A 16,827-nucleotide genomic window follows, 5' to 3' on the forward strand; every position below is an offset into this window, starting at 1 on the left:
ATCACAGGTGTGTGCCACCACACCCAGCTAATTTTTGTATTTTTTGAAGACAGAGGGTTTCACCATATTGCCCAGGCTGGTCTTGAACTCCTGGACTCAAGCGATCCACCCGTTTGGGCCTCCCAAAGTGCTGGGATTACAGGTGTGAGCCACCATGCCTGGTCTTGTTCTTGTTCTTTTTCTTGGAGACAGAGTCTCGCTCTGTTGCCCAGGCTGGAGTGCAGTGGCACAATCATGGCTCACTGCAGCCTTTACCTCCTGGGCTCAAGTGACCCTCCTACCTCAGCCTCCCAAGTAGCTGGGATCACAGGCACACACCACCACACCTGGCTAATTTTTATATTTTTTGTAGAGATGGGGTTTCACCATGTTGCCCAGGCTGGTCCCCAACTCCTGGGCTATAGCAATTCTCCCACCTCAGCCCTCAGCCTCCCAAAGTGCTGGGATTAAAGGCCTGGCCTCCCTTTTTTTTTTTTTTTTTTTTTTTTTAAATTTTTTTCTTCTTTAAGATTATTAAAGGCACTGAATATATCAGTTTAGCCTGATCTGGCAGATGTTAGCCTGACCTAGCTGAAGTTGAGACAGAATTTTATTTTTTTGACCTTGGTCTGGCAAGTATAATTAAGTCAGCAGGAAATTCAAAATTGGCAACACTTCTATGAGAATAAATCACCTTGTGAAGGGAAACAGCACTACATGAATGTCTACAGGCTATAATTTTTAAAATTAGTCTTACAGAATTTTCCTGATTCACCAAAGGAGATGATGATATTTATGGTTTGGAGTCTTGGTCCTTGGCAAGAGGGCCCTCAGGCAGCAGAGCCCAGAGCAGGAGGACAGAGCGAAGGTGCCCTCGCTCTGCTGCATACTCACCCTGTCTGTGACCGTCGCTATGATCAGGGCGTTTGGCACTAGAAGAGCAGTTTTGGTTTTCTTTATTAGGGTTACTGAGAAAGCTGGAATAGAGATCTGAAACAGAATCAACAAGTTAATGCCAGTTCAGACTTGACAGAACAGCACTTCGAATCTTCACATTAAAGGGGGAAAAAAAAAAAAGTAAACAGAAATCAAAACCAGCAGCAAGCTCCCCAGCCTCCATGAAGAAAAGTCAATCTTACAGAGTGGTAGGGATGTGTCACTGAGCTCCTCAAAATGGTGCTTACTGAGCCGGAGGATAAATCTGAATCATCCATTGGACTGAAGATCTTGGTGGGAAACCTTTATCTTCAGACATGGAAATAGAATGCAAAATGTATATTCATTTTAAAGATAAGCCCAAGGCGCTAAAGAAATTTCAAGCTTCTGGTCATCCACTTTGGGCTAACTTCCACATGCCCCACTCTCCTCTGTCTTTAGGTGCATGTTGGGGGGAAAACGTTAAAAACCACTGGTATAATAGGACCATCACTGGAGAGAAACCCTGGGACCTGAATTCTTGGCTCAGTTCTTTTTTTTTTTTTTGAGACAGAGTCTCGCTCTGTCGCCCAGGCTGGAGTTCAGTGACGTGATCTCAGCTACCTGCAAGCTCTGTCTCCCAGGTTCACGCCATTCTCCTGCCTCAGCCTCTCGAGTAGCTGGGACTATAGGCGCCCACCACCATGCTCCGGCTAATTTTTTTGTATTTTTAGTAGAGACGGGGTTTCACCATGTTAGGCAGGATGGTCTGGAACTCCTGACCTTGTGATCCGCCCGCCTCGGCCTCCCAACTTGGCTTAGTTCTGTTACTACAGATTGAGCATCCTTAATCTGAAAATCAGAAATCCAAACTATTCCAAAATCCAAAAGTTTTTGAATGCTGATATTGATGGTCAAAGGAAATGCTCACTGGAGCATTTCAGATTTGGATTTTTGGATTAGGAATGCTCAGCCCGTTATATATTGGCAGACATTGCAAAATCTGAAATCCAAAACACTTCCGGTCCCAAGCATTTTGGATAGGGGATACTCAATCTGTATCTACATGACCTACTCCCCCTTGTAAGCCATCTGTTCTAGGCCTCAGTTTCTTGATTTATAAATTGGAGATAGTCTCATCTACTTCTCAGAATTTTCTGTGGATTAAGTAAGATAATATATGCAAAATGCCCAGTGATGAATAAAAATTTCATTTACCTACTCACTTGTTTATGAAATCAGGATGGGTGAAATAAAAGAACTCTAAATACTTTTCTGGTTCAACAAAGAATAACAACAACAGTAACTATAGAAGCTACGATTATTGATACCTGTTTACCAGATATAATTTAATTATGATGATCCTACATAGTCAGTATTATAAGAAATAAATAAATTTATTTAGAGAGGTGCATATCATACATAAGAAGTTACAAAGATGGAATGCAAGCCAGTCTGATTCAAAATGTGGGTTCTTTTCAATACAATGTGCTATAAGAATGTATCAAATGGCACAAAGAACAGAAGTTCACGATAATTTATGTTATACCTCTCCAACCAAATTTGATCTCAAAGGAAAATGGATCGCCATCACTTCAATCCCTGAAAACAGAGTTGCAGACAGCCATGGTAAAATGATCCAACTCCCTCCTTCCCTAGGAACTCATACACACTTGAACATCTACTTCTTGAAAATGCCTCACATATTCTCAAAAAGTGGAGAAGAGATGGGCTTTATGTAAGTACTGCCAGCTTGAAGGAAGCAAGCACAATGAGCTTTTTTTTTTTTTAAAGACGGAGTTTTGCTCTTGTTGCCCAGGCTGGAGTGCAGTGGTGCGATCTCAGCTCACAGCAACCTCCTTCTCCCAGGTTCAAGTGATTCTCCTGCCTCAGCCTCCTGAGAAGCTGGGATTACAGACATGTGCCACCACGCCTGGCTAATTTTTTTTTTTTTTTTTGAGATGGAGTTTCGTTCTTGTTGCCCAGGCTGGAGCGCAGTGGTGCGATCGCGGCTCACCGCAACTTCCACCTCCTGGATTCAAGGGATTCTCCTGCCTCAGCCTTCAGAGTAGCTGGGATAACAGGCATGTGCCACCATGCCTGGCTAATTTTGTATTTTTAGTAGAGATGGGGTTTCTCTATGTTGGTCAGGCTGGTCTCGAACTACTGACCTCAGGTGATCTGCCCACCTCAGCCTCCCAAAGTGCTGAGATTACAGGTGTGAACGACCACGCCCAGCCACACCCAGCTAATTTTGTATTTTTAGTAGAGATGGAATTTCTCCATGTTGGTCAGGCTGGTCTCAAACTCCCAACCTCAGGCGATCCACCCGCATCGGCCTCCCAAAGTGCTGGGATCACAGGTGTGAGCCACCGTGCCTGACCGCAAAATGAGCTTTTAATTTTGAATATTTGCATTCACATCTGGGTTTATGAGACAGGCTTATTTATTGCCCTCAATGATCTAGGCAGGAAGACTATGGAAGAACAAGGGATAATCCAATTGAGACATTTTCTAAACACTGTTTGCCAAAGAACTCCACTCACAATATTTTTCAAAGGCAGGAGGCAATTCAGAACTTACAAGTTGGGATAAATTTGGAAAAAAAGAATTTGAGATCTACTTAGATCATGATTTAAAAAAGATGAGTCTAATTTTGTTTCTGAGCGGCAATACAAACACGCAGTGGCAAAGGGCTATAAATTCAGATTTTTCATAATCTAAGGCATGGAACACCCTTAAGAAAGTTTTCCATCAATTGCTTCATGAGTATAAAATTACAACCAGATAACATTTGTAAAATAAAGCTTAAATCACTTTTCAGTTTGAGCCTAGACAGAAAGTGATACATGCATGCTAATTTTACTAGCATCTGAAAATACCAACAGGCTGACTAAAAAGGTCCTGATTAAATTAAGGCTGCACTTTATTAATATTTCTCCAGGGTAAATGATAATATTTTTCCAGGGTAATGGTAACATTTTTCCAGGGTAAACTGCTTTAGAAGGGGAACTTGATTAGAAAGTTCCCACGGTAAAGCAATTGTTTGGGTGCCTTCAGCTCATACTGGATCACGCTGGATTGAGGTCCATTGGCAGTGAGGAAATTCTGCAACATCTCTGAAGCCCAAATCTCCTTCGACACCATCCTTAGAAGGGATGGAACATACAAGTCACTATCATGGTTCTTATTCCCACGCCCTGCTAATTTTCAGTCTCCTGCCTTGGTAGGTTACAAACTGTAAAAGCAATCTCAGTATATCCATGTCTTCAAAAAACCAGGGTCACTTCTTCTAACTTCTTTTTATCAGTTCTTAGGTATAAGTAGAACTTTAAAACCATTGCTAGAATCATATCAGCTTGAAAGTGCACTGACTGCCTTTGTGGATCCCCCAATCGCTTAACAAAGACTAATGCTTTGTTCATTAGTGTCTTCAGTCCCTGCTGCTCTGCTCAGAGATGTTGGCTCTATATGAATTCCTGAGAACTATATCACATTGATCAGTACTACCCAAGCCCCTTCCCCATTCCATGAACAAGACCTTTAATCCAGAAATGTAGAAACAGATGAAATACTGCTCCCTATTGCTTTGTATTATACTGATTCAGATAATACTATCAATCAAATAATGCTTATCTAAACATAGCTCTATATGATAAAAAATCAATATAAAAAGAATATGTTTTACCTAAAGAATAGTATGCTAGTCTCTAGCTCCAACACCAACAAAAGAAAATATTCCTATTAGATTTGTTAAGTGGTCTTTATGCAATTGCCAGTGGTTTTAGAGAGAATATTTAAATAAGGCACATCTACCACTCAAAACAAAAAGAAGTTTTCATCAGCTACTTCATGACTATGAGAGTTGCTTCTTCACACTCATGAATCAGAATGATTGAAAACTCACTGAGGTCATGCAAACCCAAGAAGTGTTTCTCTGGTGTTATTCTGGAGGCCTGAATGAACTGTGATGTGACATTGTAGCTCAAAGGTAAAAAAAAGTCAGTGGGATAGAATTATCTTTTCCTTGATAGGCCACAGTCCCACGGTCCCCAGTTTAGAGGGCAGTGCCAATTCCTTTAGGCTGTTCTCCTTAATGTCTCAGGATGTCATGTGTCTCTACTCCCCCAAATCTGTGTTTAATAATAATGAAAAGATGTAATATCAGAGTACACTTGGGATCGAGGGTGTCTGACTTCCCCAGGCTAGGCCTTAACTGCTCCACTTCCTGCTCATTTTGTGCTGGTGAGGGTACAAAGGGAGTGCTAATAAGTAGCTTATTTACTGGCCTGCTGTCCTAGACATCACTGATAACTGGTATAAATATGGTATAAAAATTGATGTTTCTTAAAAGAAATGATTTTGGTTTAAATGTATGTGTTTTAAAATCATGGCACACCCTCCATATAAACAACTTTGAATGTTCGCTGGTGACATCTGAGTAAAAAGTATTTAGGGTATGGCTATGGGTGAGGTACATGTGTATATATGAGGTATATGTATATAAAGAAATGAGTGAGAAAATAATGTTTAGGGAAAAAGGGATGTTAGTGTCATCTGGAGGCATTTAGAACCTATAGTATTTGGAATTACAACAAAGGAAACTTGGCATAAAAGATTAACCATAATATAAGTATCTATAAATATAGCTAAATTTAAGACGATTAATATTTGCCATATACAATAAAGTATAGGGTTAGCTTTTTTTTTTTTTTTTTAATTATACCAACCTTTGTGTCTTTTCCAAAGACCTTGGAATGAAAACAAATCCAGTTTTCTGATACAAAGAGCTTTCCTTGGTATAGTATTTCTTTCTGTAGAGCACAGGTAAAGCCTGGGAGAACACACACAGGTACAGCATCATTTAGAATTTCCATTTAAAATAAAAACCATGTATATATTTTGGTGACTCAAGGATGGGCAGAGAATACATTCATACTCAAAAGTTTTATTGCCTCTTCTTCTGTCATCTTAATGGAAAGAAAGCTGTGGCGACCAGTTTGTTTTTAAATTCAAAGTCTTACCAACTTCAGTATAAATATCAGAATGAAAAGGCAAATCTACCGTTGTACCTGAGAGACCAAGAATGAGGTTTTACAAGTCTCCTCAATCATGTGCTGGTATTAGTACACCTGTTCCCCTTTTCCCCAGTATTTTCACTAATGACTGTTTTCGAAATAGATGGCCTCACTAGGGGAAGAGCACATAACCCACACCTTCTGTCTGAAGGTCATGGCAGGAACCCAGCATCTTGCCTCAACTTTTGCACATCAAGAGAGGCTAGAATGGAACTTTGGGCCCCTTGATGAACCACTGCAGAGCCCAGTAGGCGTGCTTAACTAGCATGCTGGGCAAGATATTTAGGTGACCATCACACCCTTCATAGTGGCATCAGCACGTGTCTGTCCATGTCTAAGGCTGTGAGTTTTCTTTTAGTCTTCTTCTAGTGGCCTCTCTTGCCCCAGGCTTGTTATCCTAAATCTTAAAGCAATGTAACCATGTGCATTTCAGCAATAAATAAAGAAGGGAAGGGTATCATGGAACCATCTTGGGTGACTCCATACCCCATGGAGAACTGTTTCTTTTTCTCCTCTGTGATCTTTTCACGCTGCCTGGTGAAAGCTGATTGAAGCTGGTGTTATTGTTATGTTATGACTTTCAGAAACCTGATCCCCTTGGTGACTCAGTCCATAGACTATGCCCTCTTTCTTCCCCAAAACTAATGATCAACTTTTCAAATATGTAGCTTAGAAAGTCAAACAGGCCAGAACTTACTTTGCTTCAGTGGTTCCTCCGTTGGGACACTAAGAAACAACTTGTGAAAGTGCATATTGGCCTTGTACTACAATGAGAACAAAATACAAGCATTACCACTCTCACTTTCTTGTGAAACATCACAAATTCAACTTCAACAACAAATTTTCCCTCCCTTAATAGTATCTTTAGGAATTCCTTCTCACTGATCTTACGTCTCTGACACAGGCCTTCAGTAAAACACAGTGAAAGTCAGGGCACACAAGTTTCATTTTCTAACAAGTTTAATGCTTTGCTGGTTGGATGTAATGATGCAGCTGCTGGTCAGCCTACTGCTGAGGAAACAGGGCTAGACAAGGATGTCCCTAATCAGAAAGGGGATGAAATCTTAAGGAATCTCATTAGGGAAGGTACTGGATCCCAGGTACTAAACGTACCAGTGAGTACTCTCAGAAGAGTACAGTGGTTCAAAGCTTTGTAGTCAGGTAAACTTGAGTTGAAGTCTTGGCTGTAGTGGTCTAGCTCTTGGTGTGTGACCATGGCTTAGTCCCTTAATCTCCCTGGGCCTTGGTTTCCTTTTCTGTACCAGAGGGCAAAAACAGTGCCTGCCTCAAGGTATGACATAAGGCTTAAATGGGATAATACACATAAAGGACCTATAGTCTAAGGCAACATATGGCCACTCTTCCTACTGTATTATTGTGAAGGCATTTCCTTAGCCAGTGACAGGAGTAGGATGCAGTAGGCTACTGTCAAGACAAGTAGGATTTCATACAAAGACTTCACTCTCCAGGGCAGCAGAAAGCCCAAGACTATGAAAGCTGCAAATCACTTCATCTTCAAGGGATCTGTTTTCACAACTGTGACAATAACAATGGATAGCCAGCAATTTACAGATTGTAAAACACTTTCATCTGCATCATACAGCTATTAATAGGTAGAACTGTTAGCTGGATGTGGTGGCATGTGTCTGTAGTCCTAGCTACTTGGGAGGCTGAGGCAGGAGGATCTCTTGAGCCCAGGAGTTCAAGCCTGCAGTGAGCTATGGGGTATAACTGGATCCTCTCTCCACAGCATCAATCTGCCTCATAGGATACTTCTGAAGAAAAATTCTTATAAAGAGAATGGGTAGGAGGCCCTGGATGGCTTATTATCCAAACCAAGAGTGGTCTCAATGGCAAAACTGGCCCTGTTTTACCGTAAAGAACTACAGACCAGGTCATCAAGACGATAGATGGTCCCTGCAAGTCAGCTATTTTATAGATAAACACCTTGTAGAAAGATACCTTGATTAAAGCTGGGTGTTGTATGGCTTCACTGAGCTTTTGTTTTCAATGGCTACAGTGAGCAATGGTTGCACGCTTGATTTAAAATATGCTAGGCCATAAACTCTTCAAAAATGTCAACGTAAAAATTGGCAAAAGAGGTAGTGGGGCTGATTTCAATTAAAAGGGACATAGCAGGCTGAGTGCAGTGGTTCATGCTCCTAATCCCAGCACTTCGGGATGCAGAGGTGGGTGGATCGCCTGAGGCCAGGAGTTTGAGTCGAGCCTGGCTAACACAGCAACACCCTGTCTGTACTAAAAATACAAAAATTAGCTGGGTGTGGTGGTGCACATCTGTAATCTCAGCTACTCAGATGGTTGAGTCATGAGAATCACTTGAATCCGGGAGGTGGAGGTTGCAGTGAGCTGAGATCATGGCATTGCACTCCAGCCTGGGCAACAGAGCAAGACTCTGTCTCGAAAAAAAAAAAAAAAAGAGAAGACATAGCAAATACATGCAGTATGTGACTCTTGATTGGATCCTGGAGAGGAAAAAAACACCTTTATAAAGGATATTTATTACCAGGACTACCATGGAAATTCAAAAGTAGATTTTATATTAATAATATTTTAATACATTTCATATTTAAATTTCTTGGGTGTGCCGATGGTTTTGGTTTAGCTCTTAGGAGGCACATATTCAAGTATTTAGAGGGGTGAAGAATTAAAAAAAACCCCAAACTCCTGGCCCCAGGACATGCATCACACTCTCTGATGACATAGAACTGGGTTTTGTTTCCTATCTGGGTGTATTTTAGAGCAGAACCAAAATTAGTTTGGAGAATAATCCTGACCCTGTTCAAAGGTCTTACTCCTCTGTGTGCAGTTGGCTGGCCTACTACTATTCAGGCAGATGCCTTATCAGACTCTTCAATTTCAGTACAAGGATGTCACAACTCCCTTTGTCTTGTTAATTATTGGATAAGCACATGACTCTGTGTTGGTCCCTGATCTCTGGGTATTTGTCAGAGTTCGAGGCCACAGCATGGAACTCATCACCATGCAATGTGCTGAAAAGTGAGTTGTAGAATATAACATTGATAAAAAATGGACTGGAGGAACTGCTGCCTGTTTGTTCCTCTAAATTGTCTAAACTCTATGCCTATCTTAGTCTTGACCAGCAGGAAGGTGCATGCTTGAGTTCCTTCTTGTCACTGGCTTCAATAGTCTTGTCACCCCCTAAGACAATACAAATTTCATTCTTAAATTACCTGGCCGGAAGATGAAGACTTTTTTCTTTCAGTCTTAGAGTCATTTTTGCTTTCTGTTTTACAGTCGTTCTTATCACTTGCTAAAGAGGCACCATCAAAACTGGATTTTGACCTAAAGAAAGAAAGTCCAGGGTGTCTATAAGATAATTTTTCTTTTTGAGACAGTTTTGCTCTGTTGCCCAGGCTGAACTATAGCAGCATGATCACGGCTCACTGCAACCTCCCCATCCAGGACTCAAGCGATCCTCCCACCTCAGCCTCCCGAGTAACTGGGACTACAGGTGCGTGCCACCATGCCCAGCTCATTTGTTTGTAGAGATAGGGTTTCACCATGTTGCCCAGGCTGGTCTTGAACTCCTGGACTTAAGTGATCTACCCACCTCAGCCTCCCAAAGTGCTGGGATTATAGGCATGAGTCACCACACCTGGCCTATGAGATACATTTTTCATTAATTTATTGTAATAAATCTTGATTATTATACTATCGTCTAAGAAAACCTGACATTTGTTTTTCTTTTCTGAATATCAAAAATCATTCATGATACTCTGAGAGCATTTACACAGCACATGCTTTAGGACACTGGAAGGATTTCAGCAGGCTGTAATAGAAAACTGTGGAAATAGTAACTTATAGAGGGTGAAATAACAATCAAGTTGTGAAAATAATTATGTCATTTTAAAAGTATTTTAATCAGTATTTAAAAAGGAGTACTTGAGGCAAACTACTCAATAGTATTGCGGCTATAGTTCAATCAAAGAATATTTTTGTTTCAGAATTCCACTAATATTTAACAAGTATTAATTGAGTGGGGAATTGTGTTAAATGTCTTGGGGCCCATAACACAGTCTTTGTCCTTAAGGCGCCTGTGTAGGCATGCATCAAAGACTTTTTAAAAAAGCAGTACATGATTTAGCACCAAAACAAAAACAAAGATAAAAAAAAATATTACAGCAGTTAGGAGAAGGTATGGAGCCAATAAGTCTAACAGGAGGTGAGAGAAGAGGAAAACAGGCTGGGCACAGTGGCTCACACCTGTAATCACAGCACTTTGGGAGGCCAAGGTGAGCAGACCACCTGAGGTCAGGTGTTTGAGACCAGCCTGGCCAACATAGTGAAATCCCATCTCTACCAAAAGATACAAAAATTATCTGGGCATGGTGGTGTGCGCCTGTAGTCCCAGCTACTCGGGAGGCTAAGGCGGGAGAATCGCTTGAACCCGGGAGGCAGAGGTTGCAGTGAGCTAATAATGCGCCACTGCACTCTAGCCTGGGGGAGAGAGCAAGATTCTGTCTAAAAAAAATAAAAAGGTTAAATTTAAAAAAGTAAATAAAGAGAAGAGGAAAACAAGAGAATAATGTGGGCTTGAAATGCTGGGCCTAAGAGGATAAGCAAGAATCGGGTATGAGGAAAAGACACAACACATCCCGGAGTGGAAATACAATACAAGTGAAATCAGAATAAAACAAAAATGAAACCAAAAACATGTGTGAAGCCAAATCTTCCTTTTTCCTGTTAAGGACAGAGGTCAGAGCTCCGGAGTTTCTTTCTAAGGCGATTCTAGTCCTGGTTTTCCATTTTAGTAGATGTGTGCATTTGTACGTGTCTCCAACCCTACGGCTAAAAGCAGTCGCTTCGAAGTAGCATGCATGGATGATTTTTGGAGTTATATATATAAATAAGTTTTACGATCGTGAAGTTGCTTTAATGTTTCTGGGAGAAAATGGCACATAAAATCTATGATTTCACGATATTATTCCTTAAAATGAGGTTCAGTTAAAAAAAAAATTGGTTCAAAGTGGATTTAAGAACAATCTGAAGTAATTCAGGTGGTACCTGGGTGTCACAGATAAACAGAAAGGACTGAAGTTAGAGAATTATGCTCTGGTTTTCTCAGCTGTGAAAAGATGGACTATATGATGTCTTAGGCCTCTTCTAGCCACTACAGTGTATGATTCCACAGTGCTCAAATCACAGGTCAAATACCCCTTAGCTGTTCAAGGTAAATGAATTTAATTTCAGACACAGGCCATTTAAGCTATTCACAGATGTAAATTCCCTGGGAATTCTAGGGATTACTTTTTTTTGGAAGCTATGAAAAAACATTTGTTCTCTATTTGAAAATAAAACTATCTGTACAAATGTCAACTTACCTTTTATTTATACTATTCACAGATTTGAATTCATCATCTCTACTGATTCAAATCAATAAATGTTAATGGAATGGGCAAGGAAATGATCAGACTGTTTGAAGATCCATGGCCTGCAAGCAAATATGACAAGTAGGGTGGCTCTACCCTTGATAATTTCAAAAGGCAGAAGCAATAAGGGGGTTTATCTGCATGACACTGACCCCTGTGGACAGGGTATGTATGTATATAATATTGATTTCTTTGGGTCTTTTCAACCCTGTTATTCTCACTTCCTACAGGTGACAAGAAGCCCAGTGCAAAATGAAAATGTGGGGTCCCTTATATAAAAATTAATTAATTAATCTTTTGAGACAAAGTCTCACACTGTTGCTGAGGCTGGAGTGGCACAATCTCGGCTTACTGCAGCTTCCACTTCCTGGGTTCAAGCAATTCTCCTGCCTCAGCCTCCCGAGTGCATGCACCACCACACCTGGCTAATTTTTGTATTTTTAGTAGAGACGGGGTTTCACCATGATAGCCAGGCTGGTATTGAATTCCTGACCTGAGGTTATCCACCTGCCTCAGCCTCTTGAAGTGCTGGGATTACAGGTGTGAGCCACTGCGCCCGGCCCCCTTACATAAAAATTATTAAGCATTTCTGGATAGCAAGAGGGGAGCATTAAACCAAGTGTGGGCCCTTCCCAGCTGCACAGACCACATGCCCATGAAGTTTAGCAAGCATGCCCTGTGGGAGTGTATTATTATTACTGAAGCCTGGGGAAGATGGAGTAAAACCAACAGTGTTTTTAAGGTGCCTGCTGTAGTCAGCCAACAGTGGTGAAAGACATGAGAAATAACGTGCCTTGTGCCTTTGTGAAGAGAAGCATTAGGTGAGGCTTTGAGGGGAAACAACTAGAGGAAAAAAAATGGTTAAACTGAGATGCTGGCCAGGTGCAGTGGCTCACACCTGTAATCCCAGGACTTTGGAAGGCCGAGGCCAGTGGATCACCTGAAGTCAGGAGTTCAAGACCAGCCTGGTCAACATGGTGAAACCCTGTCTCTATTAAAAGCACAAAAATTAGGTGGGCATGGTGGTGCATGCCTGTAGTCCCAGCTACTGGGGTGGCTGAGGGAGGAGAATCGCTTGAACCTGGGAGGTGGAGTTTGCTGTGAGCTAATGTGCCACTGCACTCCAGCCTGGGTGAGAGCGAGACTCCGACTGAAAAAAAAAAAAAAAAAAGTGAGATGCCACAAAACAGCATGCAGGAAAGATGAAGAGATAATTGGGAATTAGAGTCAGAAGAGGAAAATTTGGGGAAGAGTTAAGACTTACTCTTGGTCCTGAATGAAGCATAGATTTGGAGAGAAGACATGGGCTGGTAAGCCAGGAAGGAAGCAAAAAGTGGAGTTAATAATCTTTCAGCAGAGACCAAAAGAAGTAGAAGGTAGCAGTTCTAAAAGTTCTAATAATGGTGAAGGACAACAATCATTTCTCTACTCAGTTTAGATAAACTGCACTCACCCATCACACACTCTTGGTTTAACTGCTATCTTTTAAGTGCCCCAAAGCAACTTTAGTCTCTACCAAACGGTAGTTGGTGCCTCTGAGAATGATGAGGCTACAGCTACACATCTCAAAACCACCTCTCCCCTCCAGCTCCACAACCAAACCGCCCCTCCCTTTTAGTCTGTCACTGGAAACTGGTGGCCTGATGGGTCCCTGGGATGGGGATTCTTTTCCTTGGCTTTTTCATGGGCCCCAGGAAAATGAGACACCAGGTGGGCACACCCGAGGCTGGGCAGACACTCCAACCCGGCCAGCCTTCCCAGGTGCTTTCTAAACATATGTCTGAGAGTGGGCCACCCTGGTCTCATCACTTAGCAAAATCAGCGCTTTCAGAAAGGTGCAGATGCTCTGCTGAAGGTTGGGGCAGGAGGGAGAAGAAGATGCTACCTGGGTATCGGGGAAAAATGCTCATTCTTTCTCATGAGTATTATTTGTCTATAGTATCAATACATCCTCACTCTTAACAAAAATCCCCAGCTCCTCCCATAATGCCCTCTCCCCAAAAGACAAAAGAGAACAAAGAGAGTCAACGGAGGACTCACCGTAGGCTAATGATTTTCTTCTGGTCTGGGGAGTCGGCCTCCACAGATGGGGTAGGGGATTGGGCTGTTGGCGACCTGCAGGCTTTCTTTTTCTCCTCCACACCATTCTCAGCCTCTGAGCTGAAGAAGAAAGGAAAACGCTTCACCTTAGACATTCAGAGAGAGGTAGCTGGAAGGAAAACGATGAAGTAACCTGGTTTTCTAGAGAGTGGAATGATTTTCATTCCCCACTGATAGGCTAGTTAACTTTGACACCTAGGCCCTTTCCCAATCTCCATTCTAACCCCTTGCCTGGTGCCCCAATGGCAGTAGCTGCAGGTCATACCTGTTTCACTTATAAATGCCAGACTGTGTGGACTTGCTGGCTCCCAGGTCTGTGTTGCCCAGCTCTGTTGCTCTGCATAGTCTGTGCTGCCCAGCTCTGCTGCTCTGCATAGTCTGTGCTGCCCAGCTCTGCTGCTCTGCATAGGCTGTGCTGGGGAAGTCAGATCACCTGGAGGCTGGGAGGGCCCTGCACACGTGCACATGCACACGCACACATGCACACGCACACATGCTCATGTGTGGCCTCCTGCAGGTGTGAGCCTTCCCTCTGGGAACCCCCACCCCTTTTGTTTGCACTTCTTTTATGTCACTTACATGTTGTTTAACCAAGCAGTTCCCTAAGCAATTTACAGTCTCTGATCTTAACAACCACCCAGACTAGGTAGGAATTACTACCCTCATTTTATAGATGAGGAATCTGAGGCTCTTGCTATCTTGCCTAAGTTCAGAGAGCTAGCATCTATCTTACTTGAGATTCAATCTCAGTATGTCTGTCTGCAAAGCCTTTGTGTTCTCTCTCTCCATCCATCCCCCCAACCACCTACTCATCCATTTATCCCCATAACTAACTCTTCAGTGTGAGAGCTCCAGGGTGGGGTGGGAATCTTACTCATCTTTGTCCTAACCACGGGGTCTAGGATAGTGTTGACCTACAGTCATGATCAATAGGCTTTGGAAAAACTAGGTCTGACCTTGGTAAAAGAGAAGGTGGAGGGGAGTAAAGGGGAAGGTGAGTCAAGAGGGTTTGTGCATAGAACCAACAAACAGAGGACAACCAGCATGGGGGATGCAGAAGTGGGCTCCCTCAGTCGGCCGGTGAAGATCTCTTGGGAAGCAGGGGAAACCATTTCCAATAGGAAAGTGGGAAAGGAAGGGATGTTGAAGGAAAAATACAAAATATTTTTTATGGATCAGAACTTCTTTGGTGTGTCAGCTCAGTAAAACACAAACGATACTTCTGAGGATGTGAGGACTCCACGGAGACTGAGCATAAAGAAAGACATGTTAAGATGGCATTGCTATGAGAGATTAGCTAATCTTCATTTTCATTTACCATGTATTTGGTATTCTTACCTGGATATGACTATGCAGGCAGGAAATGTCACTGGATAATTTAAGCTGTCTGGTTGCTTTGCCAACCACTTTTCACAGCATATGAAAATTGCAGCCTAGGCGAGGAGTCCTATTGTAGTGTCAGAATCAAGGCCAGTATATCTGACAAGGGTATCTAACTAATAACTCCCCAAAATGGTTGTTACTTTTTTTTTTTTTTTGAGATGGAGTTTCACTCTTGTTGCCCAGGTTGGAGTGCAGTGGTACGATCTTGGCTCACTGCAACCACTGTCTCCTGGGTTCAAGTGATTCTCCTTAGCTGGGATTACAGGCGCACGCCACCATGCCTGGCTAATTTTTGTATTTTTAGTAGAGACGGGGTTTTGCCATGTTGGCCAGGCTGGTCTCGAACTCCTGACCTCAGGTGATCCGCCCACCTTGGCCTCCCAAAGTGCTGGGATTACAGGCGTGAGCCACTGCGCCTGGCCAAATGGTTGATGCTCTTAATTTTGTGGTAAGAGTTTCTTTTTTCCTAGTAGATACATATCTGAGGACAGAGGTCCAACCTTCTATTTCTTCAATTCTTCTCAAAGTACTTAAAACAGTTACATACATTAAAAGGGCTCGGTCCATAACAGAATTGCATTATGTGGCAAAGGTACATGGAAGGCCAAGGCCTGGAAATATTATTAGGAAAACCCTGTTTTGGTTTAAATAATAATTGGACTTCATTAAACTTAACACCATGTTTAATTTGTGGACTCAAAGAATTTTAGAATAGTTAAGAGGCCTTAAAACACATCTCTGGCTTTTTTCTCTTCCCCCAAAACACACACACATTATCTCTCTTCTTCAACAGATTCAGGCAGAAATCTACTTGAGAAGCCCTCTTTAAGTAGAGACTGGGTATAGAACTTCAATAATCCATCTCAACATTTATTCAGATATTTACTGGATTTTATGCAGGATCAGATGAAGACTTAGAGGGAGAGCCAGAGCTGTCCTGTACAGCATCTTTGTGTACAGAGAGCCACTCCGCAAAAGGTGCTCCTGGCAGAGATAAGGTGCTCCTTGCTCTGGGCAGAAGCGACCCAGCACCAACGTCAGAAGGCAGCAAAACTGAGGCTGGACTTCAGTCCCTCTTTGCCCCTGACCCATCTTGGTCAGGCTTTTGTGTGCAGTGCAGGTGACTAAGTGCTTAACCACATGAGGTGGTCCTGTTTTGGGACTCAGCTTAGCACTGAAAAGATTACAGTGCATGCCTCTAGATTGTCTTACTCAAACAATGTCTTTCAAGGATGGAACATACAGTTGTACTCAAAGTAGCTTTTTTCTACATACTCTGCACTTTATTTCTCCTTCAGCTTGCGTCTTGTCTTCAGCACTGGTTCTCTCCTTGAAGGACCTAGCCAAGGGGCACATCCTTCACATTGCCTAAAAGTCTCTGTGCTGCCTGCTGATTTTATAACTCACTAGGCATCGAATTAATTCCTACCTTGTACTGGTACCTTTTCTCCCAAAAATCTTAGTTATCCAGCACTAGACTAAGTTCCTCAAAGGCAGGGAATGTCTGTTTTCTTTTCCACGGCACTCAGCTCAGCATTTGCTCACAGTGGTCATTTACAGGTTGAATAATATGGATGAATTATGTAGTATCTCGAAGAGGAAGCGAAATTCACCTACGGGTCAATTCGATCTTAGGTTTTTGCTTACTTAAAGATGCTACAGGCTCAAGCAAGTTAATTCCTCACACAGGCAAGATGATTCCTGCAAGCGTCCCTTACCTTGGAGGTCTTGTCAGCAGCAGACTGAAACTATGTAGAATTCAAGCAGCAGAGGCTAGCTAGCGTGTGTTTGAGTGAGCAGTGTGGGAGGGGAAATGGAATGCTTCCTCAAGGCCTTTTGGAAACTTTGAAGTCAATGAAGCTGAATCAGGCCTCTCAGCAACTGTAAAGTTACAGTCAACAAAGCTGAACAGGTTTCATTTAAATCATGAAAATAAGGAAATCAGGTTTTATTTATTTTTT

General features: G+C 42.3%; 1 protein-coding gene across 10 annotated transcripts in view; it reads right to left on the minus strand.

The window, feature by feature from the left end:
• Positions 1-16,827, minus strand: part of GRAMD2B (GRAM domain containing 2B) — a 71,841-nt gene that overhangs the window by 19,901 nt on the left and 35,113 nt on the right. For 6 of the 10 annotated variants that reach the window (XM_038008425.2, XM_038008420.2, XM_073010719.1 and 3 more), the window contains exons 2-7: positions 13,424-13,543; positions 12,648-12,690; positions 9,185-9,296; positions 6,670-6,736; positions 5,625-5,728; positions 874-969 (exon numbers count right to left, since the gene is read on the minus strand). In XM_038008425.2, coding sequence (XP_037864353.1) covers positions 874-969; positions 5,625-5,728; positions 6,670-6,736; positions 9,185-9,296; positions 12,648-12,690; positions 13,424-13,543 — 542 coding nt within the window. Of the gene's footprint in view, positions 1-873; positions 970-5,624; positions 5,729-6,669; positions 6,737-9,184; positions 9,297-12,647; positions 12,691-13,423; positions 13,594-16,827 lie in introns of those variants that run through there. The other 4 variants (XM_038008445.2, XM_038008436.2, XM_008014282.3 and 1 more) reach the window with 2 other exon arrangements.

This window comes from Chlorocebus sabaeus, chromosome 23 (genome assembly GCF_047675955.1).
Source record: "Chlorocebus sabaeus isolate Y175 chromosome 23, mChlSab1.0.hap1, whole genome shotgun sequence".
Lineage (NCBI taxonomy): Eukaryota > Metazoa > Chordata > Mammalia > Primates > Cercopithecidae > Chlorocebus > Chlorocebus sabaeus.